General features: G+C 40.6%; 2 protein-coding genes across 13 annotated transcripts in view; one reads left to right on the forward strand and one right to left on the reverse strand.

The window, feature by feature from the left end:
- Positions 1-17,973, reverse strand: part of stat4 (signal transducer and activator of transcription 4) — a 114,954-nt gene that overhangs the window by 6,836 nt on the left and 90,145 nt on the right. For 5 of the 12 annotated variants that reach the window (XM_047046730.1, XM_047046741.1, XM_047046731.1 and 2 more), the window contains 4 exons: positions 16,811-16,947; positions 16,459-16,650; positions 16,314-16,359; positions 15,934-16,045 (listed from right to left, as the gene is read on the reverse strand). In XM_047046730.1, coding sequence (XP_046902686.1) covers positions 15,934-16,045; positions 16,314-16,359; positions 16,459-16,650; positions 16,811-16,947 — 487 coding nt within the window. The other 7 variants (XM_047046732.1, XM_047046735.1, XM_047046740.1 and 4 more) reach the window with 6 other exon arrangements.
- fkbp7 (FKBP prolyl isomerase 7) lies at positions 640-13,705 on the forward strand. The gene is made up of 4 exons (XM_047046742.1): positions 640-900; positions 11,889-12,040; positions 12,686-12,813; positions 12,914-13,705. The coding sequence occupies exons 1-4, from the start codon at positions 692-694 to the stop codon at positions 13,073-13,075; spliced, it is 651 nt and encodes a 216-aa protein (XP_046902698.1). The 5' UTR covers positions 640-691; the 3' UTR covers positions 13,076-13,705.

A 17,973-nucleotide genomic window follows, 5' to 3' on the forward strand; every position in this document is an offset into this window, starting at 1 on the left:
TCCTTTGATCGGAATCCTGTACCCAGCCATTGCTGAAATGTCCGTGGGCTTCAAGGGATTTACAGTTTTTAAATTGTTCACTTGTCTAAGCACTTATACCTTAAACAAAATAGTTTACTATATCCAAGTATGAGGATTGAGGTTTCAATTGGGGTCAGCACTCCAATTAACCAATTAACTGCAGTCAGCTCGTATGGATCTATGTCTTGAATGGATGAAAATTTCTCAAACGGTCCCCAGCATTTTTGGTGAGTTTATCGCAGTACAGCCTTTTCTCAGTTTTCTTGTGCTTGTCCTGACGCTTCTAATGTTTATGCGTGTCCAATCAGAAAAGTGTCCAATCGGCCTTATACTTTTAATGTTTTGTGAAACGTATAAAAAATCCAGAATGTTATCCCAATGCATTTTAAGAACAGTATCACAAAAATGTGACTGTAATTATCCACTTGTCATGCCACTCTAAAAGTTAGTGAATACAGGTCGTGCGCGTTTACGTGTAGGGTAGTAGGCTAGTATACTAGTGGTGACAGGGGGGGTTTTCGGCATAACACCGGCCATAAGAGATTCATTCAATGTACTTTTGGCTCAAGTTGGATTAACTTTTATTTTGAAAATCCAAAAAACATTGCCTCTGGGAGTAAGGACATTTTCCAGACCCTCCTTGAATTGCCACGAACACAGCTATACTAGCATGATGAAGACATCGTTTATTTTTCAACGGTGTTGTCTACAAATGTATGTCCTCGCTCATTTTGTTTTTTCTAATACATCAAACGGTGATGTGAAAATAGAGGTTTTATTCAAACCTGAGATCTGCACAGAGAGAAGCACAAAGGGAAAACTTCTAAACGCACACTATGATGGATACCTTGCAAAAGACGGATCGCAATTCTACTGCAGGTATTTAACACAAGAAAGATTAAATCATTAGTTTTTAAGTAAGGTATCGGTTGTGTATGGGTTCATGTCATGGACATTATCCATGACATGAAATGTCACCACTATCAAATATTACAGACGAAAGTTTCAAATCCTGTAACATTTGTTACTTCCAAGCCCTCACGGTGTTTCATATCGTTCACGGATCGGTAAAATAATGTTGAAAGGATATAGCCACAAGGTTGTCAAGTCTCTCACATTCGCCGTGGGACTCACGCATTTCAACCATTTCTCACGCTCTCACGCAACACCTTGTATTAGAAGGGATAACTTGTCACGCTATGTGGACGAGGCGCAGGCAAACGTACGGTGGCCCTGAAGTGCAAAACACCCCCCCTAATATGAGTACATCCCCCAAATGAAAACACTCCCCCCGCATACGAGTCAACTCCCCCCAAATTGGATGACTTGTTCACCCCCCCCCCCCCCATACTAAAACACGCTCCCCCAAATGGAAAACGACATTAGGCTACTTATGCAAAAGCATAAATTGCGTGTTAAACGTAAACATCAATAGCCAAACAACTAGTCCACGTAACGTCATTATCATGAACTTTATCATTTTGGTTGGAAGGAAAGAGGAAACATTTCTGTTAACAATTCAGAGTCATGACACTACTCGTTATTTTAATCAGGGTCATTCCTATGAAATAATCTTAGATATGCTGTTAACGTTTCACAATATTACAATAAGTTGCCTATGCGCACGCTAAAAACGCAGCTGAAGGAAGCAGGACTTTTCAGAGGAAAATGCTGGCCTTACTTTTTAAGATAAAACCCTTTTTATATTTATATAATTTTTATCTTTCAACAATGAGATCCCTCTGATCCTTTGGAAGCTCTCTGCAGACCATGGTTTTTGCTCTGAGATGCAACTAATGCTGGGTTCACACCACAAGATAATCGGGCAGGTTTTGGTTCGATTTCCCCCTTCTGACAATCCTAGGTAATGTCCCGACAATCCTAGGTTATGTCCCGATTATCTACAGATTATTTTATCAGATTTTCCCTTGGTGTGAGGTGTGTTAAGAGTGACCGAACTTGCTCGGAAGAACGTCCGAGCCGCTCAGATCGCGAAATATTCAACATGGTGAATATTTACGATCAGAAATCCTGATGTGTGGGGGGAACCCCGAGGACAAACACCACACACTATAGGAGCAAAACGGTTAAATCTAGGATTTTTTTGTCCTCATGTTTGTAGTCTCTCACATTTTGAAAATCTTGAAAGATTTTAAAGATCTTTTAGTGTGTACCCAGCCAGGAAAATTCTAGTGGAACAGCTGACCTTTATTTTTGAAATATACCCCAGTGTCAGAGTCAGAGTCACTTGAGTGTTTCCCACACATAGACTAATTTGTGGCGGTGCGCCACAGAATCAACACCGCCCGCCACACATTGCGTTTCGTGAAACATTTTTTTTATCGCTATTTAGGTTAAAACACGCAGCGTATTCGTTCAGCTGCATTTCCTTTCCCCTGCCTCCGTCTCTCTGTCACTCATGCGTCTTTCTCACATATGCACAGTCACAACGTCAGCACACGTTAGCAACAATGCATACATACGCCGTTCTAGTAAGACCGACAGCTATATCAGCGAGCTTTCAGCATTAGTGCCGTAGCTAAAAGTCGAGGAAAGTTGAGGCTACTTTTCGCTAGGTAGCTTACTCGAAGATTCCCCAGTGTTTTATTGGTGAGAAGTCTCAAGAGCTAGCTACTTACCCGGCGTCCTGGAGCCAACCAGTTAAATAGTTGTTTAGCACTAGCGTGGCTACATACATAATGCAGAAATGATATGTTAGTTGTTGTTAATTTTGTGAAGGTGTGAATCATTTAGGATTAATATTTAATGTAACAAATTATTAACAAATTAACTGTGTAACGAATTATTAGCGAAGGAATTATTACGACTCCCCACACAACTCAATTATTACGACTCCCCCCCCCCCCCCCGGTCTGACAACCCCCACCCCCCTCCCCGCCACAACTAGATTTCTAATCTGTGGGAAACACTGCACTTTAAATGATGGCAGGTGTGTAATGACTTCTATTTAAAATGAGTTTGAATGTGATTGGTTGATTCTGAACACAGCCACATCCCCAGTTATAAGAGGGTGGGCACACTTATGCAACCAAGTAATTGTAAGTTTTTTGTTTTTCCCCCTTCGAAGATTTCTGTTTGTTTTTCAATTGAATTGTCACATTATAGGTCACATCAAAAGTGCAAAAAGTTCTGACATGATTTATCTTTGTCTTAGTCTTTTACATTACAAACACCTGGCATTTTAACAGGGGTGTGTAGACTTTTTATATCCACTGTAGGTGAAACCAGCTCGGAAACAGTGTAAATCATTTAGATTTATTTAGATGTAACATGTATTCTTTACAAATAAACATACTGTAAACATTAACATATATTTGTTTAACATGAAGTTCTATCTCAAATGTTAGGAAAGTTGCTAAATGTGAGGAAAGTGAGCTAAATATTCAAAATACCAGGCAGAACATTTTAACAGAATTGTTTTTTTGGCGCCCCATGTGAATGTAAGTTTCAGCTTCCAAAGACAAAGGTAATAGAAATTAATGGAAAATATAGCTCCAAGCAGTGATCACCGGGGCCAAGCACCAAGCGCAATGCAGAGCCTGAAGAACTTGGTGGAGAAATAAAATGTACATGAACAGGGATTTTCCTGGGTCAAAATGGGTCTTTGGTGATCCAAAACCAAATTGTCTGTGTTACCGTGTCGCCTTATTAGCAGACATGTATTTATTTTATTTTTTTACCATTTCATGAAAAATGGAGGCTATGCTTGAGGAAATCATTTTGCTTAAAATCATTACGGTTCAAAGATTATCAAGGTTCACCTCTTTACATATACATGCAAACTACTGAAATGTACATCAATAGAATCTAGAACTAACCAGTGGTCAGGAAATGGGACACACAAATTATGAAATTCAGGTTTATCTATTATTACTATTCATTTTTATTATACAAACTTCAGGGATAGAAATTTCGTTTGTTTCAATTACTGCCAGGCTGAATGTAGGCATTGTTTTAAAAGTTACACTTGCAAAGTAACTTCACCAACACTGCATCTAGGTACACTTTGTATATATTTTATGTATATATGTTTTAGATAAAGAGCAAGTTGAATTGAATAGAAATAACTAACCACACTCAGTTTTCTGTCTCCAAAACGTACCACAATTACCGCCAACTGATGAAGTCAGGATTCCGCAGGGTGCGTGCTTGCTTAGAAGCAAGCTATTGTTTGCGCACATCACAGTTGCGTTTTGATCAGACAAGAAGACACACTCGATCTTTCTATCAATGAGATTACTATTTATCAAGACAGAACGAGGGTTCGGCTGTACTTGAAAACTACTATTAAACATATTCGCGGACATGCACTGTACGAGTGATTAATTGCGATGACGGCTCCAATAGAAGTTATATAACTTTATATATATTTTCTAATCAGTGTATCAATTTCCTTATATTTTCGACATGCCTACACTATATATTATCATTCCAGGTTAAAAATACCAATGGAGGCTGCGTTGGAAATCGTTATTCGTTAACTTTTGTCAGCATTTTGAGTAGAAATGTAATTTCCATTTGTACAGGTGTATTCGTGCATGTCGGGCTGGTCCTCGCAGCGGAACGACAGTTTAGTTGCCGTTCTGTCCATTCGCGCACCTCACAGTTGCGTACTGATCAGACAAGAAGCCACGCTTATCAACTCGATTACTATTGATCAAAACAGAACGAGGGTTCGGCTGTAGCCTACTTGAAACCAGGGCCGGAGTGGGGCCACTTTTTTTGTATACCAAACAGGGCCGGATGCAGCCTTCTTTAACTGGGGCTGCAGTGAACTTTTCTGGGGGATATAATTACATAAAGGGATCGTATAATTTTTTATATTGATACAGTTTTTGAGACTGCTAAAGATCCGAGTGTTAATCAGGCACAGAGCCAGACTTTGTAAACATTCTGGGCTTAGCCCAAATCTAGGACGTATGGGTTTGATATGATGCAAGATAGGGACTTCCACATGTAATGCGAGCGCGCAAAAGTGAAGCGGTCCACCGGGAACTCTCCCAATTCTCCCGATTACCCACCCCGGCCCTAGCCTGACGTTGTCATACTCATAATTCTAGTCAGAATATGAGTCTGAGAACTCTCCGTTGGGCTTTGACTACAGGGCGTGTTTCAAACTGGCCTGGCTGCCAGCCCAACTTCTCCCCGCCCCCCAAAAAATTTGGTCGGGAAGTTGGGTCTGGAGGGTCTCGTATTGGGGACCAACTACAGAAAACCAGAATCTGGGCGAACCAATGAAATTGCCAGGGCGGGCTTTATACGATGATGGACAGATGATCAACAGTAACGTAATTACCCACGACACAAAGGTTAAGTTGAATTCGTTTTGAACAAACATGGCTACCGCTGGAGATCTTTGATGTTATGATTCTGCCATCAAGTCTGTTTTAGAAGACATCGACAGCGCATTAATTTTGAAAGAGGAACAGAGAGACGCAATCAAAGCATTTGTCGATGGAAAATATGTTTTTGCCGTCTTTCCTACGGGATTCGGTAAAAGTTTAATTTATCAGCTGGCCCCGATGGTCGCGAAGAAGATGGGACACTATAAAACCCAGTGGCCATTGTGGTTTCTCCTTTTCTTTTGTGGAGTTGTAATCCTAAACGGAGAACTTGTTTGTGTATGCATTGCCCTTTATTGTTTCGCTCAAAAAGGTTGACCGTGTGAACAAGTACTCCCCCTACCCTTAAATTAATTTTAGAACACCGGCAAAAATCGTTTGTATTCATTCTTCAAGCATACTTCGGGCATACTTCGGGCTGTGACAGGCTAGTTTCAAACGAGCCTGGAAAACAAATGCCTCTTCGCTCAATTGGATAGATCTACAACCAATCAGAGCAACAGAGTATGTGACGTATGTTAAGCACCGCATAGTTGTTGTCAACAGAACTAAACTGCAAGCAGACTTGAAGTATGCTTGAAGAATGAATACAAACGATTTTTGCCGGTGTTGTAAATTTAATTTAAGGGTAGGGAGAGTACTTGTTCACACGGTCAACCTTTTTGAGCGAAACAATAAAGGGCAATGCATATACGAACAAGTTCTCCGTTTAGGATTACAACTCCATCGGGGCCAGCTGATAAATTAAACTTTTACCGAATCCCGTAGGAAGGACGGCAAAACGTTGTCATACTCATAATTCTAGTCAGAATATGAGTCTGAAAACTCTCCGTTTGGCTGTGACTATGGGGCGTGTTTCAACCGAACTCGTAAAACAAATGCCTCTTCGCTCAATTGGATAGACCTACAACCAATCAGAGCAACGTAATATGTTGTTTGTTGGAAATGAATTCAACCCAAGGGCTCTTTCGTGACGTTGTTGATTACCTTACTGTTGATCATCTGTCCATCATCGTATAAAGCCCGCCCTGGCAATTTCATTGGTCCGTCCAGATCCTGGTTTTATGTAATTGTTCCCAATACAAGACCCTCCAGACCCAACTTCCCGACCACATTTTTTTGTGGGCGGGGAGAAGTTGGGCTGGCAGCCAGACTACTCAGCATAAATACCGTAGCTAAAAGTCTAGTCTAGGCTATTTTTCATTAAGTTCCTACGAACATGTCTTAATCTGCCAGACAAGTGGGTTCCCCTTCATTCTTTTGGTGAGCAGTTTCACAAGCCCTTCTTATCAGAATCAGAATCATCTTTATTGGCCAAGTACATTTCCACACACAAGGAATTTTTCCTGGGTTTAATTGCTCTCAATGTACTTAAACTGAAAAATATGCATGCAACAGTTTAGGATAATAAATAAATATAATTTATAATATAATAATAAAATATAATAATCTGTCAACTGTTCACTAGAGTGACGGCAAGGGGGAAAAAACTGTTCCTGTGTCTGGTGTTTTTTGTGTACATAGTTCTGTAGCGCCTGCCAGAGGGGAGGAGCTGGAACAGATTATGTCCAGGGTGTGAGGGGTCTGCAATGATTTTCCCTGCCCGTTTCCTGGCTTTGGATGTGAACAGGTCCTGGATGGTGGGCAGGTCAGCACCAATAATCCTTTCTGCAGACTTGACTGTCCGTTGTAATCTGTTCCTGTCTAGTTTAGTGGCAGAACCAAACCAGACAGTAATGGATGAGCAGAGAACAGACTCAATGACTGCAGTGTAAAACTGGATCAGCAGCTCCTGAGGCAGGTTGTACTTCCTGAGCTGGCGCAGGAAGTACATCCTCTGCTGGGCCTTTTTGAGGACTGTATTGATGTTTGGCTCCCACTTCAGGTTCTGGGAGATTGTGGAACCCAGAAACCTGAAGGATTCCACAGCAGACACAGTGCTGTTCAGTATGGTGAGGGGGGGGGGGCAGTGATGGGGGGCTCCTCCTAAAGTCCACTATCATCTCTACAGTTTTGAGCGAGTTCAACTCCAGGTTGTAGCAACTGCACCACAGGGCCAGATGTTGAACTTCCCTCCTGTATGCAGACTCATCTCCATCTCGGATGAGGCCGATGATTGTTGTGTCGTCTGCAAATTTCAGGAGCTGAACAGACGGGTCTCCTGAGGTGCAGTCATTTGTGTACAGAGAAAAGAGCAGTGGGGAGAGCACACATCCCTGGGGGGCACCAGTGCTGACTGTCCGGGTGCTGGATGTAATTTCACCCAGCCTCACCTGCTGCTTCCTATCTGTCAGGAAGTTCGTAATCCACTGACAGGTGGTGGCGGGCACAGTGAGCTGGGTGAGTTTGGTGAGGAGGACTTCTGGCATGATGGTGTTGAACGCCGAGCTAAAGTCAACTCCACAGCATCCTTGCATACGTCCCTGGGGAGTCGAGATGTTGCAGGATGTAGTGCAGTCCCATGTTTACTGCATCTTCTACTGACCTATTAGCCCGGTAGGCAAACTGCAGAGGGTCCAGCAGGGGGCCAGTGATGACCTTCAGGTGGGACAACACCAGTCTCTCAAAGGACTTCATGACCACAGACGTCAGGGCGACAGGCCTGTAGTCAGTTAGTCCAGTGATGGAGGGTTTCTTGGGAACCGGGATGATGGTGGAGCGCTTGAAGCAGGAGGGGACTTCACACAGATCCAGAGATCTGTTGAAGATCCGTGTGAAGATGGGGGCCAGCTGGTCAGCACAGACTTTCAGACAGGAGGGTGACACACCGTCTGGGCCTGGAGCCTTCCTGATCTTCTGTTTCTGAAAGAGCTGACACACATCTTCTTCACAGACCGTCAGCACCGGGGGGGGAGTTAGGAGGGAGAGGGGAGGTGATAGCAGGGGGTGCAGTTTGTTGGGTGAAGTCTGAGTTGGAGCGGGGTGTAGATGTGGGGTGATCAAACCTGCAGTAAAACTCATTAAGATCGTCTGCTAGTTGAGGGTTCTCTGCAGTGTGGGGGGACAGTTTCCTGTAGTTGGTGATGTCCTGCTGGCCTCTCCACACTGACGCAGGATCATTGGATGAGAACCTGTTTTTAAGCTTTTCAGAGTAGCTCTTAATCTGCTGCCTGAATTTTGGCAGTTCGTTGCTGAGGTTTGCTTTGTTAAAATCCCCAAGTATAATGAGAAGGGCGTCTGGATATTTTCTCTCCATGCTGGTTATCTGATCAGTCAGTTGCAGTAGCGCCTCGCTAACGCAGGCCTGAGGTGGTATGTAGACACCGACCAGAATGAAGGAGGAAAACTCCTGCGGTGAATAAAACGGTCTGCAGTTGATGGAAATAGACTCTAGGTGTGGAGTGCATGTTTTCCTTAATACTGTGACATCTCTGCACCAACCTTCGTTAATGTAGAAGCAGATTCGGCCTCCCCTAATTTTCCCCGTTAACTCCTTTACACGGTCTGCACGTTGAAGTTGGAAGCCCGGCAGGTGTAGAATGCTGTCAGGGGTGGACTCACCAAGCCAGGTTTCAGTAAAACACAGGGCAGCAGATCTTGAAAAATCCTTATTTATCCTGTTTAAGAGCAGCAGTTCATCCATTTTGTTGGGCAGAAAGGCGGACATTCGCCAGATGTAATGATGGAAGCGGTGTTCGGAACCCCCGCTCTCGCAGTTTAACCAGCGCTCCAGCGCGCTTCCCTCGCCTGCGTCTCCTCCAAGCTCCACAGAGAGCTGCTGCCCCTCTGACCAAAACCTCTAAAAAGGATTCTGGGTGTGTAAAGACCGGTGAAAAAGTTTGTGGAGTGGACTGTCGGATATTCAGTAGGTCTTCCCTGCTGAAAGTGATTGGAAAGGGAGTGCTGAAGACCGCATTTGTTGTCATCTCCATGGCTACAACCTGAAATGGGCACCACTGCTGCCACTGACACAGTGCTCCTCCGGCCAAAATATCTTTAAAAAAAAAAGTTTTTAAGTGTGTAAACACCGGAAAAAAATGTTGTATAGTGACTCACAAGCACACAGTAGTTCTTCCCTGGTTAAAGTGGCAGGAAAGGGAGTACTGAAGACCGTACAGAAAAGAAAACCATGGTAAAATCTTATCCGGCGTTATGGAGCCTAGTAGCTACTTATTTAGCAATAGCGTTCCTACTGTATCCCTGCCTGTGTTTGAGCTGATATGCTGTTATACTCAGCAAGTATGTGTTGTGGTGTCGGAGGACTGATCGAAAAGTGCATCATACAGACTATTCATTTAGCTAAGATTTGCATGTACAGTACGTAATGTCACATTAAATAATGTATTTAAACTCAAGCTTATATGGTGCGTTGCTGTATATCAGTTGTAAAAATGACGGTAAGAAAACGGACCCATCTGCAACCGACGCAAGCTCACCCCACAATTTCCCCAGAAATTTGCCTTGCAAAAACGTAAATCCTCTTGCTAATATTAATCCCTAATATCACTGGATAACAATTAATACATTTATGTATTATTATGCAAAATATTGAATGAATTAAAAAACTAAGGATGTCCCTTTCTTCATGAACTACCAGCATAAAATGTTAATAAACAATATATTTAAAAATTTATATTTTTAGGGGTGCTGAGATTAAATTTAGGGGTGCTTGAGCACTCCTAAAAAGGGTCTAAAATTGCCACTGAATTGTACCCTCTCCAGTTACATTAATAAATACATTGCAGGTCAATATAAGGTGTGCCCCTAAATTTTCTGCTTGCGCTCCAAAAAATTTCAGTCAGGGGCTAATGTGCTCCTAGTAAAAAAAGTTAGTCTGGAGCCCTGCCATAGTTGGTCCAGATCAGTGTTGGGGGAAGTTACTCAAAAAAGTTATATATTAGTTATTACTTATTACTGTTCAGTAAAAGTAGTGTGATTAAGTTACATTATTACTTTCTGTACAAAGTTATATTATTACTTATTATATGACTTTTACTCAGTGTGCAAATTACGGGGGGGGGGTTTGACCCCCCTAATTAAGACTTGGACCCCCCCCAAAAGAAGTAAACACAACAGGTCCGGGGGCTTGATATATTTATATATCGTGCTTACCTGTAATCGTTAATATTACTTTACGCCCTGGAGAAGAAGTTGACCCCCCCCGATTGTCATTGGAAACGGGTCGCCATCTCTCTTATGGTTTAAAGTGGATTTTTCGCTAGCTTCCAGCTACACGTTCTGCGACCATGATTGCTGTTGTGTTTGCCTGCATCATGAATCAAAGACAAACTGTCAGGCTACTGAGCCCAGGAAGTGTCGTGTAGGCAACAATCTGTATTTATAAGGTTATTTAAGTCATTTGGTGAATTCATGCAGTAACTTGGACAAGTAACGTAAGTTACTTAAATAAGTAGCTGTAGCAATATTACTCAATGTCAATAAGTAACGCGTTCTATTAATTTCGTTACTCACACAAGTAATAATAGTATGTAACGCGTTATATTACATAACACGTTACCCCCAACACTCAGGGGCGGATTAAGGTGGTCAGGGGCCCCTAGGCTGCTCTTTGTGTGAGGCTATCTTGGTCACGTTGTTCTTTTAACCTTTGTATTTTGCGTTTCTGTGCTCCACTTTAATACTTTCTTTCTGCCATTCTGCCACTATGCCATCTAGCAATAGCAGTGAGGAAGCAGCAGCTGATTGGACAGATGTGACCCAAATCACATCTACCCAATCACTTGCTATTAAAAAAGAAAAAGTTTCTTATGGGCCTATTGGGCCCCAATCCCAATGGGCCTGTGCCAAAAATATAATCCAAAACACACTAAAGATGTCCTTTGAATGTAGATAAAGCTACTTGAAAAACATCCCTTTGAAGGGAACTTGTCTCGAGTTGGTCACAAGTTTGTGGGCACTGGGAGTGTGCAGTTAAGGGCCAGGGAGGGTATTGAGAGAGGAGGTAGCCAGCTGGTTCTGAAATGTGTAAATCTTTATTTGGACAGAGTGGAATATTTGTCTCAAAATTATACAGACAAATATACAAATAATATAATTATATTGTTCTATAAATGTATCTGGCTCCATACACTTAAGGGCCAAAACAAAATATAGAAATACATAACTAATTATATATACACAATTATATAGCTGTTTGGCTGGCAGCCATCTCTTACGGAAAGCCCGGTATTTTAAAGAGAACGTACTTTCAGGGACATGTCACGTGACCATACACAGGGCCGCTGTCTCTTTACCATTGCTTTTTGCCACGGAGCATCGCTTTGATCCATTTTCCACCTCTCAGGCCACTTACTATAGCATGCAATCGCAATTTTTATTACTTAAACCCGTCTTGAATAAGTCTGATTGTGTGAACTTGAATTGAACTTTTTAAACCGATTCTGCTCCAACTGATTTGTTAGGTTAGTAAGGATTTGGACTGCCACTTTTCATAGCATGCTTTCGTAGCGTGCAACAGGTTACTAGTCAGTTGTTCTATGATTCATGCACATGATGAAACCCAATTACATTGTAAGTGATCATACATTTAAATCTGTTTTTCAGTCGCTCAGACAAAGCCGGACATCCTCAGTGGTTTGTGCTGGGTGTTGGACAAGTAATCAAAGGTCTTGATATTGGATTGAATGACATGTGTCCTGGAGAGAAGCGTAAAATTACAGTCCCACCTGCTTTAGCATTTGGAGAAAAAGGCAAAGGTGAGTTGAGCCTACAATTGATCTTTAATGACCTCATGAAGCAGTTCTCAAAAAACGTTATTCCTGTCTACCGTGTTGTGTGGTTTTCTGTTTGTTTCACAGCAAATCTTGAAGATAATCCACCAGTCTATGTACAGTGCACACAAATCAGTCCGCAGCTTCTAGTGTTGTGGCCTGAAATGTGCGAGCATGTATAACAATTTTTCTTGAAAATGCATCCAACCGCTTACTTACATTGTGAGTAAAATGAGCTTATTAACAACTCTAATTTTTTACATTTGTTTGACTTTCACTGTGTCTAAATAAACTACACAAAAAAGCCATGTCTAGAGCTTTAAATTCCATTTACCAAAACTAACCCTAACCCTTAACCACATGGGAGATGCATGTCTACCCTAATCCTTACACTATATATATTTGTAAAATGCAAGCTGTGAGAAAATGGAGATTAAAAGAAACGTTTAAGATATTTCTTGTCCAATGGCTGTAGAAGTAAATTTAATCAATTTCTTAACATATTCCCACATCAGGAATATATCCAGATAGCACATGCTGTAAGATTATTTTGTTTAAGTACTGTGAACTTTAATCATTGTTCCAAAATGGACATACACATTTTAATATTTATGTTTTTTTTATTTATAGATCCAGTCCCACCCAATGCTACTTTGATCTTTGAGGTGGAACTCTACTCAGTGTCCAGAGGACCACGCAGCATGGAATCCTTTAGAGAGATAGACGTTGATAATGACAGAACTCTCACAAAGGCTGAGGTACCATATAACATCTTTAATCATTAACAAGTAGGATTTATGGGAGCTGAAAAATCTTCTCACTTGCCACTTGGACATTGTTTTCTACTTTCTATATCAGGTCAAAGCATACTTGAAGATGGAGTATGAGAAAGGTGATGGTCAACGTGATGAGGTCTTCTATGAGAAGATACTGGCTGACATATTCCAAAAGAGTGACAACAATGGAGATGGATCAATTACAGCCAGGGAGTACAATGTTTATGGACATGATGAACTATAGTACTAACAATGGCTCATTTCTTATACTAGTTTGTTAGAATTTTCGAAGGGGAAAACCAAGACAAGTTCTTATTTTTTCCCTGTCAATTCTCCATTTTGACAAACATGACTTTTTGGTTGTGACAAAAAAACATTTTTTGTCAAAACAATGTTAATTAAGCTTATGCCATAGGAAGTGTATTTTCGAAAGGACAGTAAGTATAGTCTCTGGAAGAGCATGCTTTGACAATCAATTGTACGAAAATGCACATAAAAATTACATAGTTGAAAAGCCAACAAATGTAGTACTTACAAAATAAATGTATATCTATTTGTACATTTGAGCTACACTCAACCAGTTTTGAAAATTGTTTGTAAATTGAACAACTCCGTTTTAGATTACACTTTTACACAAGTGACATGTCATATATTAATAAGTGCTACATAAATAAGAAAAGGAAAATGTTTGGAACACAAAATGGTATTTTGCCCAAAATGTAAGTAAGTGCAAAGAAAATGACAACTGATGTTACACCTTTCAAATGCCTCTAAAATTCTATTGCTAAACCAATACTAGCATTATATGTTTAACCACTACAAAACAGTAGAGCATAGCATCAAGTTAAAATAAAAGAATATATATTTCAACAAATATACCTGTAGTTGTCATGTCTTCATATTTTACACAAAAATACATCCACCTTTTATTGACAAAGCTTGTCTCTTTACTGTTCGAGATTTTGGCCATAACTTGAATACGTTATGAGTCCAATCAATATATGTGATATTTTCATAGATCTAAATATGAAATCTGAATTCACAGGGGATAGAAAAAAACTTAATTTTAACTTGATGTGTTCTATTTTAGAAATAGAAACAACGTTAATTTACTTTTCCTTTTGTCATATGTATACAATAATAATGATCGTAAAATGGACACCTTACTTAATAGTGCCTTTCCAGATGCTTATATAATTTCTGATTTGTCATCATTTCTGATTCACCTTTCTGACACGCCTGACAGGCTTTCAAGATCATATTGGGGCAATATTTTGACATTCAACATAATGGTGTTTCGTTAAATAGTTTGGGAAACTGGGCTCCAGTAAAAAAAAAAAAGAAGCAATGCCCTTACATCTAAAAGAAATCCAATTGTTTTCTGAATCCTTCCCTTAACCATTCCATGTTAAGAAAATCTGATTTTGTTTGTGGGAATTGTGTAATAAACCAGAACATCTCTGAGAGAAGAGAGATGTTTGTATTTCAGTCAATGTGTGTTACTCTGGGTATGGTGAATTCATCTGGAAGAAAAATAGAAGTAGGAGTCAGACAAATTTATGTCCGAGTTGTTAGTGACACGGTCAGGGCCGGACTTACCATGGGCTTGACTTGGCTACAGCCCATGGGCCCCGTCCTGTAGGGGGCCCCGCCCGTTCACGTGCAGCGGAGGACTGAGCTATTAGCCAGAAAGCTAAGATTCATAGACAAGAACATTATGTACGGTTGACAAACAGTAAATATAATTTGACAATATGTTTGACAAGAAGACTACCTAGCTAACAAGCCATGTCATTGTCCCCAAATCAAAATCAAGATTTTCACGAACAAGGTATCGGCCACATACTAGTACGATGGTACAGTACGGCTGCAGCATGTGTAGCGAGTTGAATAGCAAATGGATGTAAGACGATCGCATCAAAGTTGATATATTCTCCAAACAGTAATTATAATTTGACAGTATGTTTAACATCAAGACTAGCCAGCTATCTAGCCATGTCATTGTCCCTCAATAATTTTGAACGGTTAACATTTTGCTGGAACTACTTGGCTGATTGGCTACAGGGGTGTCCACCCCTGCAGCCAATCAGAATCGAGTATTCACCCAGACCATGATATAATTCAGATTAATTAAACATTTTAAATAGACTTCAGCAATTAACATAAATTATGTTATTTCGTTTAGTTGTTTGTTCAGAATCGTGATCTCTATTTTATTCTTAATTTATCCAGAATCGTGCAGCTGTAAATACATATAGCTTGTGTATCATTTTGTTCTATTCAAAGTCATGTAAGCCTATGGTTGGTAGGGCCCGAAAATTGACCCAAGCCCAGGGGCCCCCACCGCCGAAAGTCCAGCCCTGGACACGGTACATCATTCATTAGTCATTCAAATGCGGTCATCGCTAGTTTCGAAGTTATTTTATAAGTTTGAAGATGTATTTACAAATGTGTTCATCTTAAATTTAAATGTTGTTGAGAGGAGTGTAACTGATTTAAAACCTGAATTCTAAATAGTTGAAAGAGACGTGTTTCTTCACAATTTACAAAGAATACCCCATATGAACAGAGAGAAAGATGTATAAACTCAAAGGGGTGTACAATTTGGATCACCAAATTGTATTGGCTTTGGAAGAATATTTATTATCCTAACTTCCTTTTATGTTTTAACTTCATTTTGATCTAGTTTCAGACTACTGTGTGTGTTAAAAGTAACAATTGTTGTGTAACAAGGGAAGTGTTGCATTTTTTGACTAAACCTTACCCTAGCCATAACCAGAGCACAAATTTGCTTAAGATTGGCATTGCCATCACTATTTACAAGTGTGTAGTTAAGAACAGTTTGATTATGAACAAGAAACACCCTTATTAAAGCCTTAGGAAAGACTTCATACATTGGCTAATTGTGCAGTCTTAACCTTTAGAATGTGTTGAAATAAAACCAATGCAGAGGGAGTCCTATCAGGATGTTTCTCTGTTCAAGCTTTTTGAGTTTCCATCTTTCAGTTTTCTTTAGGTGTATTTTTTCCCTTATGTGTTGCATAGGCTTTCTGCAATGACTTATTGGGTATAATGGGGGTGGATAAAGGGTGAAATACTCACAGCAGTCTCAATCTCAAAGGGCCTCAGTTGCTGGTTGAGCATGTCAAACATTCCTGGTGTCATAGGAGGTTCAGGGGATGAGCAGATGGGCAGTGCACTGCTGGGATTAGGGCTAGGACAATTACAATAGAATAAACTGCACCAAACACAACATATTATCTAAGCCTAATAGTTTTTCATAGAGCCAAAGTGACCCAAATGAGAAAAATACACTGTCAACCAAACATTTAACAAGCACTCCGAACTATTATGAATCTTAATACTGGTATACCATTATCATACATTATTATCACCACAAATCACTTCACATTGCATGTCCGTAGCATATAGACAGTAAATCCACAAAAAATGTATAGTTTCAAGATAAATTGTGTACTCACTCCAAAGTGGACATGGGGACCAACATTGATGGTATGTATGGAAAGACTGCAAGAAACCACAATGTGGACTTTTAATAACAAATGTCAACATTTAAAATGCTTACAGAAGCTGTAATTTTAAACTGAGTCACAGACGACATCTTGCCTTTGCTTTGCTGGCTATTATAATGCCGGCCAAATGCCTCGTCTTTGGGGATGTCGGGGTAAAGAAACTTCAATGGGTTCTCAGGCACTACCCCATCAACCATGACCTTGTAGTTGCGGATGATGTCAGCAAACGGCAATGCACTGAGTCGGTTTTTTGTGTATGGCTCAACTGAAATGAACTTGGCCTCCCCTGCAGACACACACAATGAGCATTTAGTTGTCATTTGTACCAACCAAGGTGGTAAAAGTGCCCAAAAGGCACAGTTGCAATAAACTTTGTTGGGTACTTTCAATCTACTTTTTCCTTCTCAATTAATCATCAGGGAATTGACAAGATAGGCAGGCCCTACCATTATCATTGTGCTCCACCCAGGTGAAAGTGATGCCGCCCAAGTGGCTCTCGCTGAAGCGTAGCAGGAAAGTTCCAGGTTCCTTATCCTTTAACAAGGCCCTCTCTGTTTCCTTACTCACAAAACCCATGATGTAACTATAGAGAGCAAAGTCACCCATTATTAATGAATAATCACATATACAATTGTAGGATTTTAGCTAAATCAATGCTTTGACATTTGTTGGAATGTCAAGTCCATTAGGACTAATTTAGGGAAATTACGTTCTTGTAGTTAGGGTTAGTAAGGCTATAACATCTGAAATAATCATAGGAGATGTCAAAAATGTATCCAAAACGTCTGAGGTTTGAACCGCCAGTATAAAATTCCAAGATAATATTGCAAGCTATACTCCCATAATGAACGCAAAACTGTCTTTCTGTCCCAAGGTCCCATGACATGAAATGTTCACTTTAGGAGGTTATTTAACATTAATATGAGTTCCCCTAGCCTTCCTTTGGTCCCCCAGTGGCTACAAATGTTGATAGTTGTAAACCAAGCCCTGAGTATTCTTCTCCGCTTTGGACAAAATGAAAGGAAAAACGCTCATTTTTGAAAATGCTGGTTTTATGACGTCAAATAATCTAAGGTTACCTCCCCTTTCTCTGCTTTGCCCGCACAGAGAATTTGGCCCACCAATGAGAAAATGAGTTTCGGCCGTGCAAGTGCAATATTGGTTTTCCTCGAGACATCATGGCTTGCAAAGGTCCGAAGCATGGAAGTGAGCCCCGCCTCTTTCTTCCTCATTGCATTTAAAGCTACAGACACAGAAACAGCACGTCCTGAGGAAAGCTCATTGTGGAACTGCTTGTAGTGGCTGTAATTCTGCACCAAGGCTGAATTTCAGAAAAGAAACTTCAGGTACAGTATTAGGGTCCACTAAGGCCTATATAAAAGCATCCAAAAACAGCATGTCATGGGATCTTTAATGGGAGAGGGAACATGCAAATAACATGTTACAACATATAATAGACAACAGCATTTTGGCTGAAGAGCTGCTTTACTGTGGTTTTTGAAGGAGGAGCACTCCTCTTCTGTACCACACTAAAGAAGTGGCAGTGTGTCACGATCCAATGCTCCTCTTCCCCTGAGTACTGAGGCCTTCAAATCTGGACCCCTAATTC

Source organism: Hypomesus transpacificus, chromosome 23, assembly GCF_021917145.1.
Source record: "Hypomesus transpacificus isolate Combined female chromosome 23, fHypTra1, whole genome shotgun sequence".
Taxonomy (NCBI): Eukaryota; Metazoa; Chordata; class Actinopteri; order Osmeriformes; family Osmeridae; genus Hypomesus; species Hypomesus transpacificus.

Coding starts and splice junctions, on each gene's coding strand:
- fkbp7 (XM_047046742.1), top strand. CDS start 692: ATGATGAAGACATCGTTTATTTTTCAACGGTGTTGTCTACAAATGTAT. Junction 901..11,888: donor GGATCGCAATTCTACTGCAG/GTATTTAACACA, acceptor TCTGTTTTTCAG/TCGCTCAGACAAAGCCGGAC. Junction 12,814..12,913: donor GAACTCTCACAAAGGCTGAG/GTACCATATAAC, acceptor TTTCTATATCAG/GTCAAAGCATACTTGAAGAT.